Source organism: Macrobrachium rosenbergii, chromosome 58 (genome assembly GCF_040412425.1).
Source record: "Macrobrachium rosenbergii isolate ZJJX-2024 chromosome 58, ASM4041242v1, whole genome shotgun sequence".
Taxonomy (NCBI): domain Eukaryota; kingdom Metazoa; phylum Arthropoda; class Malacostraca; order Decapoda; family Palaemonidae; genus Macrobrachium; species Macrobrachium rosenbergii.
Window position 1 is genome coordinate 23,266,057 of NC_089798.1, and position 22,384 is coordinate 23,288,440.

At 36.3% G+C, this 22,384-nt stretch overlaps 1 protein-coding gene and 1 pseudogene across 7 annotated transcripts in view; both read right to left on the bottom strand.

The window, feature by feature from the left end:
- Positions 1 to 22,384, bottom strand: part of LOC136837164 (zinc finger and SCAN domain-containing protein 12-like) — a 316,716-nt gene that overhangs the window by 15,513 nt on the left and 278,819 nt on the right. For 5 of the 7 annotated variants that reach the window (XR_010852613.1, XR_010852612.1, XM_067101832.1 and 2 more), the window contains one exon: positions 839 to 925. The exons of the other annotated variants lie outside the window; for them this stretch is intronic. Coding sequence is in view for 3 of the 5 variants with exons in the window: in XM_067101832.1 (XP_066957933.1) it covers positions 839 to 925 (87 nt within the window). In the remaining 2 variants the exon portion in view is untranslated. The remainder of the gene's footprint in view (positions 1 to 838; positions 926 to 22,384) is intronic. 7 annotated transcript variants of the gene reach the window in all.
- Positions 21,333 to 22,037, bottom strand: LOC136837180 (lysM and putative peptidoglycan-binding domain-containing protein 3-like; annotated as a pseudogene).

The following is a 22,384-nucleotide window of genomic DNA, read 5'->3' on the forward strand; positions in this document are numbered from 1 at the left end:
ATAAAGTCAAATTAGCTCTATTTTATTAAAAAAAATTTGCAAGATTAAAAAATACCTAAGCTGATGTCACCCAAGTGAAAATAAGTGTTAACATCTGAGATGACAGATTATGATGGATTATTTTCAGGAAAAAAGTACAATTTTAACATCAAAAACTGAACGTCATACTTCAAGTTAAAGAAATAATTTTATACAGTAAATAAAAAACAATATATCCTCTGTTAATAGATAAATGGCATGCAAATTTAAATATACCGAAGATATAAAAATTTCACTGGACCTCTAATTGAAATATATGATTAGTGTGCACCTTACCCAGTGGTGCCTACTGTAACCAAGGCTGAAATCTTTGCCTAGACTTACTCTTAGCGAAAAAGGAAGTCACCAGTTCATATATCGCAGTATATATTACATAAAGAATTGTCCTTACTTTTGAAACATAAGCTTACTTACAACACTTAAAAGATGCTATAGTGATCACAGTATTCTCCTTTAAAAGTAAGTCAACCAACTTTGTATGACCCATGCCTTCATGTTAGGTATGTACAATACACAGAATTGACAATTAGATGTTCTACAGAACTGTAACTAATTTCTCAGTCAGATAACACCATGAAAATACAACTGGCAGAAAAAGAAATTCCAAAATATCTTAAAATTTTTGTTTTGAATATTGTACTGTATAGTGCAATACTTCACTTCCTTCAAACTTTATTATAAAACCAACTTTATAACATTTCAGTGCCTGTCTTTCATCTCCATATTTTCAAATGCTCTACAAGAAATGCCAAACACTGCTTATATAATGGAAAATCCTACTGCAATACTCATTATTTACCTTTCTCTTGTAGACTGATTCACAAAAGGGACAAGGAAAGAGACGATGTGTAGACAGGTGATTTAGGTACTTCTTAGCATGAATAACCTGCACCAAACAAATACTGACAATTAGACAAACACCCCTGATAACTCCTCCCTTTCTAGTAATTTTTTATCCTTTGACCCAGCTCTAAGAGAGTAATGGTCTATTTAAACTACTTAATAATAATGATAATAATAATAAAGTAATTTTTCATGCAATGGGCATCAAATCCCTTCATGTACAACAAGTCAAACCACTGTTCATCATATCTGTAACATAATGCAAAGGTCATATACTGTAACATTTAAAGAATATCTCAAGTTTATTATAACAGCACAGTATATTGTGCAGTTACATGATCCATACATCCAGAACTTGAGTCCTCAAAATGATGACTTTTTGGTACAGAAAATATCAAGCTTACAAGGAGACAACTGTAGCCTATCCTATAGAATGTTCAAGAAAGCATCCTAGACACTGGTTAACATCTTTTTGGAGGCTAGATAGTGATAATGTGTAAAATAAAAGTACTAAAATCCCATTAGACCAAATGACTCCATTTTAGAAGCTACCAGACTGCATAAAAAGTACAATAAAAACCTTAATATGTAATTTATGAACACTATACATGTTTTCACAATCAATTTATCATGATAATAGGAGTACTTTAGAGGAGGAATGTCTTGATCCTCAAAAAATCAATTTGTTTCATCACAAACCTATTATAATCAGCCTTTTGAGTAGAAATATCATCCCATATGCTTTATTCCCTTTTATAAATACTGTATAGAGGTAGATCCTAAGGTCTCAAGCAGCTACAAGCATCATCAATCATACATCTCTGATGATGTTCACTAATACTGTGAAGTCCTCAGACATCCAAAAATGAATTATGGAGAGTTACTTTTCACTTAGTCCATTTTCAGTCTTGGTCTCTTGCTGATCAACAAGAGCTCCCCACCATACTTGCCAAGGAGCTACCTTTGTTGGAAATGGCCTTGGTTGGGCTACCCAGTACCACTCCTGCTCCTTCTGTGGTCGAGCTTCACTCCACGCCCATCTCCTTCCTGTTACAGCCTAATAGTACATACCCAGTTTTATCCCTGTTCTTGATGCCACTTATGCAGGACAGAGGCCTATGTAATTGTTAACTCTTCATGCACACTTCCAATACTGTTAACAAAGACCATTACTGCTGCATCAGTAAAACCCTGCACTAGAACCAAGAATCTTCTGTAGCCAAGTGAACCAATTCCCATTATGACTGAGTAAAAGATTTAGTGTGGAGCCATGCACAAAGCCAGGCTCAGTCTGCTCCACAATATTTTAAAGGAGTGCCTCACATCATCTGATCTCCCTTGTCCAAAGGACAGGAGCTGCCCCAATGACGACCAGCACCTGTGGGTCACTCCAGCTCTCATATCCAGTGCCCCTCTGCTGACCATAGCTGCAACAAGAGCCACTCCAGCTTTCAAGACTAAGAGTGCAAACAAGATCCACTCAAACTCTCTGAACCACTAAAGCTTTTGTAACCACAGCTGCATGACTTTTAATAACCAGTGCCACTCCAAAGACTATAACTTAATCATGTCTATTCGGGTGCCCAGACACTCCAGCTTTCACATCCTGAGCTGTTCTGACAACGGAAACCTCACCAACTTTCAAGACCACTGACACTCCAGCTATTATAGCTAGAACTGCTTCAATTAGAGCTGCTGTCAGAGATACCCTGGCAGCTAAACCTGTGGCCAGAGCTGCTCCAGCTTTCATGGCCAGAAGCAGACAACAAGTCCAAAAGTTCACCATCAAGCCCTGGCAACCTACTAGTCAACAGTGCATCCAATCAGTAGGTTGCCACAGCACTATAATATAATCTTCATATTTGTCTGCAGCTATAGTTACCAGAGCCTCAACCACAGATCTCCTACCACTGCCAACACAAAAGGGTGAATGACAGGACTTTACAGTTGCAGACCTGATTGGTGTAGAAGGAGAAGACCTCCTGGCTGAGATCCCAGCAAATCTAAGGGTTTTCTGCTTCCGTAATATGGCAATGATCAATATCTACTAAATTCAAAAATGCAGAATACAGACAGTGAGGTGCTGAGTTACCCAGAAATCTCATTACAGCTGGAGTAGTTGTGGCATCAAGTCTCCAGCTCATTTCTATCATTAAGATGGTTAAAAACAAGACCTGGTCCCTGAGGTTACTGAAGTCAAGGAAATAAGCTTTGTGTATCCATGACCAAGACATGGCCCAAAAATGCAACTAAATCATCCAGGTTCTCATTGGTTCACCATCTCTCTTAAAAACTTCATTTGAGTCTGGATAACAGGAAGCCTCGGAAGGGAATAAAGGTTGACCATCACCAATCTGGCAATCGCTGATCCAGCACTAATTTTGGCTAGAGTAATTTCCTTGTTTATGAAAGTAGTAAAGAAATTTACAAAAGTAAGAAAATTATAAAAAAGAATTATACAAATTTACAAAACATTGCGCAGTCCTAGCAATGTGTGTCAAGCAGGCCACACACCATCAAACATTTCTATCCAGCAAGGCATATGATCATACAATTAAACAATTTAAGAATGTATGGCTACGTTGGAAGGATTGACTAAGTTTGATATTCGTCCATTTAAAATGTTCACACCAAAGATCTCTGATGCATACTGACATTTAATTGTACACCAGCTGCAGTATGTACCCGTGTATGATCAAATATATGATAGTTTGTGGCCCAACTAACATGTATGTACACACACACACACACACTTCTGCTTTCATTTCTCTCTCAACACTGTCTCGTGCTAGCATCAGTCCCGAGAACAGCTGTCAAATGTGCTTCATATACTGTACTATATTCAAAACGTTTTTATTAAGGTGCAGTATGTTGGCAGAAGGGGCACATTCATCATCAACAATTTGGCCAGCCAGATAGGCAAGAAAGGACATCAACTTGGAATTAAAACTGAATGTAATTAATCAGTATGATGGAGGAAAAGAATAACACAACAGCACATGACATAGAACTTCCATGTTCGACAATGCTGACAATTCTTAAGGATCAAGAACGCATACGTGAAGCTGTGAAAAGGTTTTGCTTCGGTGAACTCTGCTGCAATTACAAAGCAAGGGCAAGGGCCAATCTATGAAATGGAAATTAATAATGGTGTGGATAGAACACCAGATTAAAAGACAAATACCATTATGTCTTATTACCATCCAGGCAAAGGCTAGAAGTCTGTTTCAGACTCTTAAGGAGTGTGCAGGTGATGATTATCAACAAGAATTCACCTTAAGTACTCTATGGTTCAAAAGATTCAAAAGAAGATTCAGTTTGCATAATGTTTGGGTAACAGGAGAGGCACTGAGAAAGTTCATCAACAGTTCTAGATGAATTCATAAAAGACAAAAGATCAAGATTTTAACATTTCCTATGCAAACACTATTAGTTGATAATTGTTATTAGAATAAAGTTTTAAAAAATATGAAAACGTAAACATCATCAAATGCATGCATGTGCTCCACTTGTGATAGCACCGTAAAAATGTTTTGTAACACTATGACAAAACAGAAATTGGTTGAGATCAAACTAGAGATCAGTAATAGGAAAGTACTTTCCAATGTGCACAGAATTACTTTGGTGGAATATTCATCCGAGTCAACTGAGATAAAGTTGAGCTGATTATATTTTGGGGACAGTTACCTACCACTGGCTTACCACTGAAACACAGATGTAAATTTGGGGCAACTTACAAAAACTGAGATGAATTGGAAAACTAATAAGTGAAATGAAATATACGGTATCAACAGTAGTAAAATATTCTACCGTATACTGTAAATATATATAAGTATTATACCCAGTTAAAACTAAAAAAAAAAAATGCTAAATGGTGTGCCTTTGCATAGGATATCATACCTAAAGAAACGCCACAAGCAGGTGTAAACACAGGTAAGCTACATACACAAGGTTTCCATAATATTACAAGGCGAAATAAGAAATCGATGACTACAGTAACACAAGAGATCAATAATACTTCTTTAATACATTCTTAATGATAACACTAAGAGGATAATCTACAGCTCAATATGAATGACACAATACAGTACTTCTTAAGTATAATTCATGGTAAGGGAATGCATCAATGTACAGTAAAAATGCAGATTTACTGAATTCTAAGTAAAACAAATGAATTTAATCATTACTGTAAAGAATAAGAAAGTTACTGTATAAAAATGTACTCATGGTGATAAAACCATAGTAGGCTGTAGGCAAAATGAGTTAGGCTATGAGGTAGCTTATACATGTAGTACCTGTAGACTGAACCGCAAACTGACTTACATCAGAATTTGACTTCCAACATGTATGCAAGAACCTAACCCTGCCATAACTTGACACCTACCTGTACCATGTATTTTGCCCGTGTTGCATCAAAATTTCACTTTACTTTCATTTAACGTTTCTTTTTTAACCACCTTGTAATGATTTATGGGGAGTATTTTACAGGTAGAATGAGGACTGTGGGTTAGGTGCACTCTAACTTAACCACTATAATCTGGCGAAATAACTAATCTGGCACCCTGCAGGTCCCAATGATGCCAGATTAGTGACGGTTAACCTGTACTGAACATTTCTGGCTAACGCTTAAATTCCTGGAAGTGGCTGTATGGCAGCAGAGAAAACATTCAGCCCTTGGTAAAAGCATATACAAAGGGCATCACATAAAGAAAATATCTGAGGGGTTACAAATGACTTTACCATAGCACGTCTCTGATCCTTTACCATTCATGATGTCTGTTCCATTATCGAAAATTGCAGCCTCAGCTCCTGCAGTTGGGAGTTCAAAACCCATGAACATTCAAGATTTGATTTCTGAGGTTATCTTGAGAAGTTTGGGTTTAGAGTGTCTATCTAGGTTAGAAGCTTCACAACCAAACCTAATGCTTCTTACATAAAGTCTTGTCATGCTGTGATAGAGGTCATCATTGTCACCATCAACTACTGAAGATGCAAGACTGACAACCATAGTGCAAAGTGGAATGGTGCCACAGTGATCTGTCCTTTCCAGGCTTGTAAACTTGCCTCAAGTGAGAATTATGCTCAGAACTCTTATCTGGTGAAGAATTGTTCATATCAAAAGAGCAAGCAAACTCGCCTGACTGGAAAATGAACAGCGGTGCCTACTCAGTGACATGAAAGAAGCTATGCTGAGAGGCACAACTTGATGAAGCATGTGAGGTATGCGCCTATAACAAGGTAACAAATGTGTCAAAGACACTTCCATGTGAAACTGCACAGCTGGGGGAGCACTCTCAGATGGGGTGCAAACTAACTGAAAAGGCAATAGTGCCCTGTGACTTACTGCAGGTGAGTTAACACCTGGAGTAGTAAGTGCATGAATAAGTAAGCAGTGTGAGGCTCAGCAAGTGTGAAAAACTTCAACAAGCCCTCTGGGGAAGGGGCTCTCATATATTCAAGAGGGGGATAACAGTTCTGCTGAAAAAAGCTAAATTCTCTAATATCTCATTCAAGAACTTGTGTTTTCTATTTCCTTATGCAGTAATGAAAAAAAAGGTAGCTCTTCTACTTCTCAACCTTTGAAAATTTAGAGAAATATTCAGAAGCAGCTGCAATATAAAGGGGGAGACCTCGACAGAGCCTCACATGAAACAGATGCTTTGGGTTTCTTAAAAGATTCTGATACTGATAAAATGACCCCTTTATATGGCACAGAATAGCATCTCTTAAGTTATACAAAAAACAGACTAACCTATACATATAGTACACTTGACCTTAGTTGTACATACATGGCCTCTTGCAAGCAAAATACATCAATGGGGTCCTCCTCAACACAAGAGAGAAAACTAGAGCACTGTTTGCCAGGGTACCAACACATCTATGTTGTGTCACCAGTCAAAATATAAGCTATCTTTGACAGTAGGTAAGATTCATCCCAAATAATATGTTTTGGTATATCAAAAACTGGGTTTTTTTTATAATGTGGCTGCTCATTCATCCTCAAAGGAGCAAATTAAGGAAATCGATAGGTGAGGAAATGGTGTAGCTCCTGAGTGATGAATCCCAATGACCCAGACAAATATTCAGTCTATGGTAAAGTCATGTGAGTGATTATTAACATTCTTTTACTCACCATTCCTACTAGGGATTTACACTGAAAAAGAAGGGGAAAGAACCTAAGTAAAAGATACATAAATGGCTCTAAAGTGAATCATTTGGTTATGTCAAGGTGGGATACCAGGATAACTACTCTGTCCTTGCAATATCTCAGAAGTATCGCAGCATTAAGGAGGCCCTTCACTTTCTACTAAGGAACCTATGGGATTGGGACTTGCCATATACCCTACTGACATACACTTCAATAAAAGGAAAAGAGTGGGAGACTGCCTTTTCAATCAAGGACACTACAATAATTCTCAACCTATGTAAGGAGAGAGAGAGGTTGGTCTGTGATAGGGTGTAAGAAGACAGGACAATCTGAGACATTAGCAGTGACAGCTAGGTAAACCTGGAGTGACTGGACCAAGGATAATGTTTAATCTGTAATACTGACTTCTCATAGAAGAACAGGGGGTTTCCTTTTCAATGGCTCCTCAATCCTGACCAGGAATGACTGACCTGGAGACAACAACAAGTAAGCTAGACATGAAGAATTGCCCCGGTCTGAGAGCCAAGTTCCTTGGGCTCCTGATGCCAGGGTGGTCAAGAAGAATGTCTGTTGGAGCATGCAGAATTGTAGTTGCATTGGGACCCACTGAATTTAGATGATGACAAGAATCAAAGAACCTTATTCAGGTACAAGGTTATGGGAATCCATGCAGGAGCTAGTCTTTGCAATGTAAAGGACTGGAGGAGGGAGTTAAAGACTTCTGTATTGCAGTCAGTGCCAAAACCATTGAGCAAGAGCTGCAACAGAGCAACCTTGTACATTGTTATTGTGATAATGGTAAGGCACTTGTTCCAGAGTAGGTGGCTCAAGAAATTTAGGGCAGTTTCAACAGAAATTTCAACTAGGCTCTCAGCATGGAGTTAATCTACTCCCACTTTCTATACATACTGGTACTGTCAAATAAATGAGGTCTGTAGTTTCTGCACCAGGTATTAGCAATGTTAGATGATTATTCATCATTGTAGACTAGATTTGAAAATCTAAGAAGGGTTCAGAAAGGAGGATTTCTAGACTACTTTCCCTCCTACTGCCAGAGATAAAACAAGTGATGGCATGTGACTGATTTTCACAACAGCTGTTTCAGCAGAACAAGAAGACTGTTAGTCCAATTTGGGGCCACTAGGCAAGCAGGTTCATTGGAGGTTTACAGTTTGAGTAAAACCTTTGAAACCTAGGGCAATGGAGGAAAGAGGTAGATTGTCCTACACCTGTTCCAGTCCTGTATGGAATACATCTCTTGCTACTGCCTACATGTCCAGGTTTGGAGTCATACACTGGAAGTTGATGGTTCACTTGTGTAGGAAACAGGTCCACTTCTGGCTTTGGAAGCAGACTGGTAATCATTTGAAAGGAAGGTTTGTGCAACAGCTACTCAGTTAAAGCTGTCATCTGCCTTGACAGGGAGTTTGCTGCTATGCTGAGCAACCTGTAAGGTAAATTCCTGACAAGTGCCACTTTCTTGCCTGAGCCACCCATAGGATAGACAGCATAACTAAACTGAATGAAGCTGAACACAAGCCAGGCATCCTGATACATGTCATAGCTGTCATACTGTTTGGGATCAACAAAATATAGGTCCTCTTTAGAGGCATCAATTTTCTAAAAGACAAGAATGATGTCATCAATTCTGGGGAACTGGTGTGAAACTTCCTTAAAACAGGGAAGCACCTTCCAGCTACTGCATGATCCTTCCAATGGCCCCTTCCAACCTATTAAGGGGTCATTTGAGTTCTCAATTACCTGCATGGCTGGGGAAGTCAGATTTACCTGTTTAACAAGAGCACCCTTCCAAGTTCATGGACAGAATATCTTTCCCAACCTTTTCCAGGTATGCAAAAGCCTGACTCTGTTCACGTCCTTGAGTCACAGTTTTACTCGATGATTCCATGGAAAATGGGGTAGACGAATGGATGTGTCAAGTCTCGACACATCCAGTACTGGGCACCACCCTCTGGATGCCTTGGCACCAGAAAAAGACGGTTGAAAACCCTGCCGAATATCCTGACACCTGCTCTATCACCGTCTTCTCTAGCAATGATACCACTTCTTTCTGAAGTATAAGATACTTTTCCTGTTGATAAAGATATGATGGAAAAGCAATTGGAGATGATGACAGAGGTGGAGGCAGAAAAGGAATTACATAGCCTTTCTTCAGTACCTCCACCACCCAAAGTTCTACTCCTAAGTCTTTCTAAACATGCCAGAGGGCCTGCAGTTGGCCTCCTACTGGAACCTTAGGGCAAAAAGCTTCAATTCTTTCTAAAAACCTTAGAAGTTTGCTTTTATTGAAGCCTGATATGGACCTACGAAAGGACTTAGTAGCCGAAGACAAGTCTTGAGATGGGAGGGACGAATCTTGACTGGAGGGCCAGCAGGAAAAAGAAGAGCAGGCCTATTATTGTCAGATAAACTCTCTATTTTCCCGTACAGAAATATCCTCCCTTAGCCTTAAATACAGTAAACCCCCGTATTTGTGTTCTCATGATTCGCGGACTCACCGATTTACAGGATTTTCTATGGAACATATCTATAAACTATTCGTGAAAAATTTGGCAATTCACGGACTTTTTCTTTGAGAAATATTCACTAATTAGTGTATTTTGATGTTATTTTTATGACAATAAAGGCAGTCCCCGGTTAACGGTGGGCTCGGTTAACAGTGATTTGGTTTTATGGTGCTGGTGTAGTGACGAAAATCGGCAATTTTCGGCACGGAAAATCACTGATTTCCGCTTATCGGCGCCGATAACTGGGTATTGGCGCTGATACATACCTAACAGAGGCGCCGATAACCCCCGAAATCGCCAAAAAAGCACCGAAATTGACGATTTTCAGTTAGCAGCAATCTTCGGTTATCATCACACCCTCAGAAACGGTACCCCGCCGACAACCGGGGACTGCCTGTACATTTTTTATGATAAAAAAATTATTTACTAATTTACAAATATTATTAACTGTAAGATTAAATAAAATGTAACTCAAAGAGTGAGAGAAACTGGTTTTTTCCCCTCCATTCAGGACAGACCCAGGCCTCATTAACCCTTAAACGCCGAGCCTCTATTTACAAAAGTGTCTGCCGTATGCCGGCAGCGTTCGGGAGTTAGCGCTGAAGCGGAAAACAAGTTTTTTTCAAAAAACCACAGCACGCTTAGTTTTGAAGATTGAGTTCATTTTTGGCTCCTTTTTTTGACATTGCCTGAAGTTTAGTATGCAATCATCAGAAATGAAAATATCATTATCATATATAAATATTGGAAATATATGACAGCCTAAAAAAATTTCATATAATTATACAATCGTATGAGCAAAACGGGTTAAAGTTTACCGAGTTTTTTTGTATTGTACACTAAATTGCGATGATTTTGGTATATAAATAAAATTGTAAAACGATCAAAGCAACACAGAGAAAATATTATCACAAAAATGATGCATGAATTCGTGAACGCTGATGTAAAAAAGTTTTTTCAAAATTCACCATAAATCGAACATTGTGCTAGAGACTTCCATTTGTGGTCAGTTGAAGTTGACTCAAGGTCAAATTTTTTCTATTTATCGTGGATTTATAAGAAAATATTTCAAAACTGATAAAAGCTAAGCAACCATGAGTTATTTTTCTTTTGTATTCTACGAAATTGTACATTTTCATACATAAAACTTTATGTAACGCATCTATATAAAATGGTGCAAAGACATTTAATAAAGTGACAAAAAGAATTTCTTCTTGAGATGTTCGGCCGAGTTACTACGCAGACGTAGCGAAAAGTTTTTTTCAAAATTCACCATAAATCGAATATTGCGCTAGACTTCCCAATTTGTTGCAAAATGAAGGTAAATGATTGACTATTACTAGAATGTAAGAGTTTAGTTACACTGCGTTTTTCGACCATTTCGGTCGAAGCCAAAGATGACCGGTTGAAATTTTGCACATCGTGATTTATATGAAAAGATTTAAACTAATAGAAGCTACAGCCATGAGTTATTTTTGGTTGTATTCTACATGTAATTGCGCACATTTTCATATATAAAACTTTATGTAACGACTAATATAAAACGGCACAAACATTACGACAAAGTGACAAAAGAATTTCTGAGATGTTCGGTCGAGTTACAGCGCGCGGACGCAAGGAAAAAGTTTTTTTCAAAAATTCGCCATAAATCGAAATATTGTGCTAGGGACTTCCAATTTGTTGCAAAATGAAGGTAAACGATTGACTATTACTAGAATGTAAGAGTTTTAGCTACAATTGTGTTTAATTCATTTGTCAAGCCGTTGACCGGTTGAAATTTGGAAATTTATCGTGATTATATAAGAATATTTCCAAACTGATAAAGTTACAATCATGGTTGTTTTTTGTTGTATTTCATGATAGAAATTGACATTTTCATTTATAAACTTTATGAAACGGCTATAAAACGTGCAAAAATTACGACAAAATGACAAAAAGAATTTCCAAATTTTTGGCTGAGTTATTTCACGGGACGTAAGGAATGTTTTTTTTTTTTTCAAAAATTCACCATAAATCGAAATATTGTGCTAGAGACTTCCAATTTGTTGCAAAATGAAGGTAAATGATTGTATATTACTAGAATGTAAGAGTTTTAGCTTGCAATTGCATTTTTTTACCATTTCGGTTGACCGAAGGTTGAAATTTTTGCAGTCGACGTACAGTACTCCGCCCGTCACCCAACAGACAATTTTAGTCGACTTACGATACGTCCAGTCGGCGTGTAAAGGTTAAAGTGAAGATAGATGCTCAGAATTGATACTATTGAAATATTAAAATTATATTAAAGTACTACTGAAATTATATTAAAATGATATATGTTTTTCAGGATAAGAGTATAACCATTTTTAGAGGGTACATTTTATGACAAAATAATGATTTATATTACTAATTTTCCAATATCAATATTAAGTTTAATAAGATTAAATAATAACATTGAATGATAAAAATAATTTTTCTCTCTCTTATTTAAATGAGAATTTTTCTTGACATAATACGTACGTATGTTTCTTTTGTATGATAAATTAATGATTTACCTAATAAGTGCTAATTTTCAAATATTAATAAGATTAAATAATAATAATATATAATAATTATGCATTTGTGTGGTAATGATCTCATTTTAAAATACAAAATAGTGATTCCCAGTCTTTATGCTGACTTGAGAAAAGAGGGGGGAGGGTAAATGTCAATTTACTTGACAGTTTGACATACTGGCTGGAGGGGAAGAATGTTGTCCTCAGAACATGGATTTCAATCTTTTGATATCATAAGGAGTTATTCTCCCCCCCCACCTCTCTCTCGCCAAAGGGTAGAATGTGAGAAATGGATAATAGATAGATACTTAGTTCAGCCCTCTCTCTCTCTCTCAGGAAAAGATACTGTTAGTGTGTGCGTGCATGCGTGTGTTCATAGTGTTTTAAAAATGTGTAGTTCACGTAATATATCTTTGGAAGACAAAAAACATAAATTTTCTTGTCGTCACAGAGATTAAAGAGATAAACTCTTCTCTCCCTCTCTGTTTTTCTTTCTTTCTTTCTTTCTTCCTTTTTCCCCAGCCAGCCTTGTTGAATAAGTTGTAGTGGTAACTTTTTCTGTTATTAATATTTAAAGTACGATATATATTTTTAAGGGTACTAATGTTTAAGATGACTTTGAAACAGATATTAACAATATAATTTCAGAGATTAACACGGTAATAGGTTAATATTTTTTACGGTATATTTCTGATGTAGGATACTTCAAGTATACATCTGTATTTGAACTTTATAGCAGTTATGTTTTTTAGAGGAGGGGGTAGCAAGTATTTGAGGATTTTAATCATTCGTGGGGGTCTGGAGCGCATCCTGTAGGGAATATTGGGGTTTACTGTAGAGACGGATTAAGAAGGCAATCCAAAGGGGAAACCAAAACTGCCATCTTCTGAGTAGGAGAGACCTTAGACAAAAGATATGAGCACAATTGTTCTCTCTTCTTCAAGACAGAGTTAATGAAAGCATAAGAACATTCGCCTGCTGTGTCCGAAATAGCCTTGTGCAAGCAAAAAATTCTAAGGACTCCTCCCAAGCTCTGGCGCAGCAAGATGGCGATAGTACTAAGTGAAAGCTCAACAAAAGACAAGACTTCAATAATTCTAAACAAAGACTTGGACAAAGTCTATGCCTCTGAATTAGACCAAAGTACTTTGCCAGTCTCAAGAGCAAGTCTTTTCATAGGATCAAGACAAGCAAGGAAATCAGAATCATTGACAGAAGACGGTTTAAGTGCTGGTAACGAGCCTGTGTCGTAAGAAACGGCTCTCCGCGACTTCAAAAAACCAGGAAGACTAGAGCTGGCAGTTTTGAAGGAAGTTTCGTGTGCCAGAATGCGAGATGTTTCTTCAAAATGCGCTCTAATTGAAGGAGAAACTTAAGTTTCTTCACAAACTTAACAGTCGCCTAATACTAGAAGATAACAGAGACCTAGTCTCTACAGAACTTCCTTCCTCCACCAAATGAGGATAAAGAGAAGAGCTTGTTCCAGCAAATGCCGAAAGGCCGAAGAAGACTCTCTTCTGACTCAAGCTCTTCTTCCGCTCAGTCATGAATCAAGACAGCAGCTAACCCTTGCAATGAAATTCCGACTCGATGGGAGGGGAGACTGCACGAAAAGTAGTCTATAGCTGTCCACTAAAGGCGACATAAGTTGGCAAAGCAGAAGGCAAGGCGCTACCAGGTGTCAAGGAAAACGGGACTTGTGAGGGAGACGGAGGAGGAGAAGAGTTGTCGACACCTAACTCCACCATCTCGTCCTAAAGTGTCTCAACAGGCTTAGGAAACCTCCCAGATGATGCATTTTTAGAAAGTAAAGCAGCTAAAAGAAGCATCTAGTTTGGAAAACAATAGAATCTGTAACCATAGTAGGATGGGAAAAAACATTAAGGGAGTCAGAAGGAAACTCTCCAATAGCAGAAGACAGAGGAATAGCAGAGAGAGATTTAGAATGAGACGTAAAAGCAGACAAAATAGGTTCAACAATTGAGTCAACAAAACCAAGTTAGAATAACTCGCTACAGGTATATCATTATTAATAACAATGTCTATACAGTAAACCCCCCTTATTCGCGTTCTCACAATTCGCGGACTCACCGACTTGCGGACTTTTTCGTTGAGAAATATTCACTAACTAGTGCATTTTGATGTTATTTTCATGACTATATACGTTTCTTATGATAAAAAATTATTTACTAATTTTCAAATATTAAGGTTAATAATAATAATAATAATAATAATAATAATAATAATAATAATACTGTAAGATTAAATAATAGATAATAATGTGTAACTCAAAGAGAAACAGGTGGTACATTTTATGATAAAATAATGATTTAAGGTACTAATTTTCAAATATTAATATTAAGTTTAATGAGATTAAATAACAACATTACATAATATAAATAATGTCTCTCTCTCTCTCTCTTATGGAGATGAGAGAATTTTAATGCATTTGTAATATGTACATATGTTTATTTGTTTTGTATCATTATATATAAATAATTTACCGAATAAGTACTAATTTTCAAATAATAATAATAATAATAATAATAATAATAATAATAATAATAATAATAATAATAATATACTTTCCATGCATTAATTACAGCTTTTGTAGAGTAAATTATTAAAAATTCTAAACAAACAAATATCAACCCCAATCTTCCTCTGTGGGAGTTCAGCAAGGAGGCGGGGAGGGGTTTAAATGTCAATTTACTTGACAGTTTGACATATTGAGCAAGGGGAGGAAGTGTTGCTGACAGAGGCTCATGGATTTCAATCTTTTGATACTGTATGGAGTTCTCTCTCTCTCTCTCTCTCTGTTAAGTATTGGCTGGAAGGGGAAGGGTTAAAAGTATGTACATATATTTTTACGGGTAAAATTTTTAAGATGACTTTGAAATTATATTAATAATACCATTTCAAAGATTAATACAGTAACAGGATGGTTATGGTATATTTGATATACCAAAGAGTAGAATGTGAGAAATCAATAGATAGATACATAAACAGATACTTAGTTCAGCCCTTCTCTCTCTCTCAGGAAGATATTGTAATTTGAGTCTCTTTAACCAATTGGTATTAACACATATGCACAATGTGTGTGTGTGTTCACAGTGTTTTAAAAATGTGTAGTAAAGGTAATACATCTTTGGAAGACCAAAAACAAACTATAATTTTTTTGTCAGTCGCATAGTAAAGAGAAATAGATTAACAAGAGATTAAACAGATAAACTCTTTCTCTCTCTTTTGCCAGAAAAAGATTAACAAGAGATTAAACAGATAAACTCCTTTTCTTTTGCCATGCCAGCACAAGGCTGGCTGAATAAAGTCTTAGTGGTAACTCACTCACTCTCTGTTTTGGCTGGAAGGGTTAGAACTATGCATGTATATATTTTTAAGCGTACTGATGTTTAAGATGACTCTAAAATGATATTAATAATACAATTTAAAAGATTAATATAGTAATAGGATAATAGTTTTATGTATATTTGATGTAGGCTGGTATTTTTAGGCATACTTTGGTGTTTGAACTTTCAAGATAGGCAGTTATAAGCATTTTTAGAGGGGGGGTTCTAAGTATTCGAGGATTTTAACCCCTTCTTTACCGACAACTTGTTTGGGGGTACACAGAATACCACCATTCAAGACTATTGAACAGTACCAGGTACATGAAGGTGGTATGCATCTACTACCAACCTTCCTCTTTTCAGCTCTAGACCTCTCATGATTTTATAAATTCAGTTTGAAGGGTTTGGGGCAAATCAAACAGTATTAGCACTGCCAGGTGTATGATGAAGCAAAACAAACATTATTGCTGGCTATAGATTCAGACATTTGGATATATACTGTGTATACATGCATGCACACATACACATACTTGAAAACAAGTGTAATCTCTCTCTGAAATAGATGAAAAGGTGTTGCATGGCAAGTCACTGTATTCATGCATAGCGAGTGGAAGGGAGCTTCATTTCGCTTTGGCTTCTGGGTGGTATAGATGAAGTATCTAATATGCACTGGATACAATTGGGTAAATTCTCTCTCTCTCTCTCTGCTTCCTTGTTGACTCATGTTGGTTGATAAATCTGTGGCTGTTTCCATCACTCTCTCCTCATATTATATAAAATATATACACTCCATACATATATATATATATAATATAGATAGATATATATATATATATATATATATATATATTACAAATACATACTGTATAATAAAGACTACATATATATCACATACATGTATACAGAGTATACACACATGCAGTGTGTACATGTATACATATATATATATATATATATATACATATAATATATATACCATGTTTCAAATTAGAGCCCTCCACAGAACAAATGGAAAGTTATGAAGTTTTCTGCTATAGCTCATCTCCAAGTACATTATTTTAAGTTTCTATTAAGCTATTATTTTGCATTTCCTGTATTTTCAGACTGAGGACGGAGGTTAGGTATTACCATGGCTAAACACTCTGGAGGAAATCAGATGGATTGACCGAACTGGGCTATAACCTTCAGAGAGGCTAGGGATGTTGGCGATCTCTATTTCCCCACATTCCTGGATAACTAAATACATTAAAAAAGAGATGAACTTTGTTAAAGAACTAACAGTAACCATATGACTGTCATCGTGAAAAGAGTGAGAATCTTGGAAGGCCTGAAGTCCTTTCTCAGGAGTCAAAATACATCATACCTGAGGCACTGGGTAGACCAAGAAAGTCTTTACGTAAATTGGCGCTTGAACTTGAAACAAAAAGGGGAAAGAAGATAAGTTATAGTGCTGTATATCGTGAGTTGAAAAAATCTTGTATCAAGCCATTTCATGTTATCAGGAAGCCCAACATCACTCAGCAACAGAGACAACTGCACATGGTTTTGTGGTTCATTTCTTAAAGACTGGGATGAAACTGACTTTCTCCATGTTGCAGCATCAGATGAATTCTTCATTTACACAGTCAGGAAGCCAAATCATAAAAATGACATCATTTGGGCTGCAAAGTTGGATGATATCAGCGATGACATGTGCTTTCGCCAAGTTGTGAAATTTCCTGAATGTTTGGGAATTTTTCTCTGTTTCACAGCCAAACGGTTAATGTGGATCATCAAAGAAAAAGGACAGTCATGGAATGGCGAATACTTCAGAGAAACTGTGCCTACTGGTGGAGTGTTTCCTTCCTCAAAGATCCTGAAAATGTGTTATCTGTTGAAGACGTCATATTTTTGCATGATATACTATGTTTCGTTGGTTCTTCAGACACAGGAGCTGCTTTCAAAATATGGTACTGATTTCTTCTGTCCAAGTAAATTTCCAGGTAGCTCTGACCTTAATGTGTGAAAACATTGGCAGTATCTTGACGATCGTGTTGAAGCGCACAGTGAATCATTATGATGGTACTCAAGCCTCGAAGTAATTCGCGAAGAGAGGTGACCAAGTGCTCAGGGAAATGGAGTTTCTGAGTCTCAGCTTTTTTGCGATTTGCTGAAATCATACTCTGAATTACTGCTTTTGTCCATATCAATTTTAGTTTATGCTGTAGAGGGGAGTTTAATTTGAAACACCCTATATATATATATATATATATATGTATGTATATATATATATATATATATATATATATGTATATATATATATATATATGTGTGTGTGTATATGTGTATGTATATATATATATATATGTAGTATATGTGTATGTATATATATATATATATATATATATATATATATATTTATATATATTATAGTGTGTGTATATGTATATTTGTGTATATATATATATCTCAACTCATAAACATTATCTGAGACTTGCAGATATGTATTTCATTACTGAGAAATTCAGTTCAGAGCTAACATGATGTTTATTCTGTTGCTTCAGTAAAAAGAGGTTACTATTTGTTGCAGTTTAGTGTCTGAATGTATCTCTGAATATGGAGGGCTTACTGCTCCCACATTATTAACTCATCAGTTCTAGCAACTCATTGGCCGCAGCTGTCATGACAACGGGCCGAAATACTGAAGATGGCATTACCAAGATGATCTTTCGCGAACGCATTAAACGGGCCTGAGACCGCGGCGTGAGAGGCCGGAGTAGGAAGCCACAGAACCCCATTGCCCCGAGAACCGACCCGGTTCCCTGGCAACGGACTGTTACAATTGTTGCATGGCAGTCCTAGGCTCTGGCTACATACGGGCGAGGGCACCAACACCTTAATTTTATACGGGAACACAAAATGACCGCACACTAAGGATGATCTGGGAACAATTTCTACCATAAATTCAGCCAAACCTTTAACAGATTCTAAAATAAGGCTTATATCCTGCCCAGTTTCTATTAATGATTTTCTCCTGAACCAAAGGGGGAGTGGAAAGTTAAGCCGTGAGGAAATCTCAGTACTATCTATATTACTAGGCCTAGCAGAGGAAAATGTCACAGACTATATGGAGAAAGATAGCTTCATGACCTAGACCTAACTAATTGCTTCCTGCAAATTTATCTGCTTCCCTCTTTCCTATATCTACACTCTAGGTACATGAGGTCCTTAGGCCAGTCCTGCATATCTCTCACATCTAAATTTCTATATCACACTTCTAAAATTTGCTGCAAAAATTAATATTGATTCACCTTAAACAGTATCCATTACACAGTAATCATTCCTACATAACCTAATGTTATTTGTTTGGTTTCAGGAAGACATCCTAGTAAAGAAATGAAATTACAGCACTGACAGGAGCAAAGCAGCCGTACCACAATACTCAACAACTGTCATACTTAATAAGGAATTCTGACAGAATCCAAACATTCCAACACACTAAAATAGAACAGGGGAATCAGACAGCCTTCCAGTCAGCCAATGATCTTTTTTCTTTGCTGAATACTGACTTACCTATCAAAAGCACAGAGATATAAACTACCTTTAACAGCAGGTAAGATTCATCCCAATACAACAGTATAATCTATGACTTTAAAGAACTTAGAAAATGTAGATATACGATATTTCCGCATTTGAAGATTCTCCCTAAGTTTAATAATTTTTCACTTCAAAGATTATGGCGACATTAAAGACAATAAACTTTATTGAACACCACAAGATAACAGCCGTCCATGATCGTAATTGGTCTAAGCTGGCATGACTGCATAAATAATGCAAGCTCATAAAGACGGCATCCATGTACTTTATCTAGTTCAGGTTAAATCCACCTCTTGGAAGGATGATGATCAGTCAAGAGAAAAGCTAAGAGAATCAGCTGGCTGTATGGAAGAACAACTAATAACTTCACAAACTGATTTATTTCACAGCAAGTGTGAGACCTGCCCCGACTTAAAAAGGGGGTGGGATTACACTTATCATAAAAGTACACACCTATTGGCTTTACTCTGAGTAACTACCTGCCATCATGCTTGCATCATTTTCCTTTATACAAGACTATCAAATTCATCTTGAAACCCTTAACTATCAAGATTGGAACAAAAATAGAATTTGGCTGGGTCCAGGCCTGGATAAAATGAAAGATCATTACAAAACTTTCAAGTGACTTGCAATAAGTTACACTGATTCCCAAGAATCAGAATATACTTACTAAAGGATGACAAATTTTTTCATATCAAATTGAGATGGGTGCAAAGTAGGCACACTCATGACAAAACAACTGCTCAACAGTTATTCTAAGTGTAAATTTCGATATATAAAACTTGCTGCCACTACTTTAAATTTTGTTTTATGAATTTGGTATGTCATATGAACAACTCATTTTCTCTTACAGATTAAGAAAAAATACTGTTAATATCGGCACAAAGAAGTAACCAATGATGTAAATGTACACACCTGAGTCATTAAGCTTTAGTTATGTTTTATCAGACAACCTGTACACAACAATTGCAATGCTGTACAAAATATACACTGTACTGTACATTCTACAAGAGATGAGATACTAGGACATTTCATTAAATATTTACACTGCACAGTATCACTCTATTTCTAATATCAATTAATTGATAAAGGAAGCTTGGGCCCACATGAATATAAAAAGGGCTAAAAATTCCTTCAACAGTGAGTCAAGTGTTTACAGTTGACATTTCACATTAACTATACTAATGTGACACCTTTCCAGGACAATTTAGCAATGGTTTATCAAGTATAAAAAGCAGTCTTTTGAGTTTATGTTTCACTCAAGAAAAGGATTGTTGACCAGAATATTACCACAATATAAAAGAAGTCTTTATGTGCTAAGGCATCTGCTATTCATATGATGTTCTGCAGTGTTAAACATGAAAATCTGAACCATCAACTTAAAAAGAATTATTTTTTCAATATTGTTAGATAAAACCTTTCCATTAATAGAATGATTTAATTTGAGGTGGTAAATCTGAAGAACTAAAGCGCTACTGTCTAACAAAATTGTAATAAAATTATAACTTATACAGCACCTACAGTACAATTAAAGGCATAAAAACATGTATAATCCATAGATTAAGCTGGTCACACAACAGAAATAGACTTTGAAATTGAATCTCGCTATTGTCAGATGCCAAACTACATTTTTGGCTTCTCATTTCTAAGTCTCCTTCATAAAAGACTGAACACTAATAATATGGGAGACATTGCAAATGTTCCTTCTTATGTGGAATTACACATTTTGATGACAATCCATGAAATTCTACTGAATTGTTAACAGACTGCTATATATGCTGCAATAAAACACGTTTGATAAAACTGTAAGGTAAGGTTAGGCTCTAATGTAAAGAAAAGTAAAAATCGAGGCAAACCAAAGTTAGAATGGCAATGATTGCCAAAGTTCATATATAGCATAGTAATAACATATCACTCAGACCGGGACGTTCCTCAAAATAGGAATAAGAAGCAGATTTTATAGGCCTCTACATTATAAACAAACTAACTAGTGCTACCTTAAAAGGCAAAATATCTTCCAAACAGCAAAAGTAATTACAATGAAAATCATTATAAACATTAACTAAAAATAACACTGTACAAAATCATGGCTTATACCGGTTGGATTTTAGATGAACAATTAACCTAAAACCATGCATTCCCTTTATAACAAAACACTAGATACAGCACCAACTGACACTAGACAGAGTACAGCTTCTCAATAAAAATTTGAGAGTTCAATATGGTATATAAAAATAGACAACAAGCTTTCTATACAAAAGGTATTCGTGAATACATATAAACTTCTTTAAAAATATCACACAACAAGAATTCCACATTTTACAAATAACAAAAATAGTTTGGTCCTAATTCTGATTCAATCTACGTACTTCTTTACATTTCTTACTATCACATACTTTTCATACAACCTTGTTCATCAAAGGAAGCTCACTTTGTTTACTACAAAACTGAGCACTCTGTAACCGATAAAAATAGATTTCTAGGATGAACTATTGTTCTTAAAATAAAAATATAAATCCTAATGGAACTCCTATAAGTATAATAAGTCCTATTAATAATATCTTCCACCAGTTTAGACCCCAATCTGCACCTGAATAATCACTGCCGGATGGATCTAAAGGACGAAAGCGTAAATCATTCAGAGCTGCAGCAGCTTCATCTAAAGAATCTTTGTAAGTGTTTGTTTTGGCACGAATTTCAGCCAAGTCCTTCTGCATTGTATCTAGAAAACGTTTTGCTTCCTTCTTCGTTCGTGTATCTCTCAGGATACGATCAATACTAATGTAACCTACATGCATCTCTGAATCGCTTCCTACAATTAATTATAACTACTGATGCTTCAGTACCAAGAAGGCAGCACGGGCAATTACTAATGCTTCTTGGCCTCACCACAAGCTCCTTGATCTTTCTGCCTTCAACATTTCAGCTAAAACTGAATTGGCCTTGACTGGTATCTTATAAACATAAAAGAATTCATTTTCCTCTGCATTATATTGTTGATCCTTCTCAATTCTGAAAGCATATGAGTAAAAGATGTGAACTGATGATTGGGTTAAAAACACAAGACTGAAAATAATAAAACTAGTTTCCAGAAAAAAATGTGTTAAAAGAATTGAAACCCAACTCAAGATGCTGAACATAATTAAACAAATCTTGCTAGTCTACATACAAAATGACATTTTCATAATAGAATAAAGTTTTATATATACTTACCCATTAATGCATAGCTAACGTTTCTAACTCGCGTAAGGACGATTCTAAAATTCGCTCCAGCGCTTCTGTTTTGTGTAGGTGGCAGGCCCTCCCCACTATCGGGGAACACAGGAAACAACCTGGAAGGTAAGCCACTTTGTTTGTGCCTCTTATGTC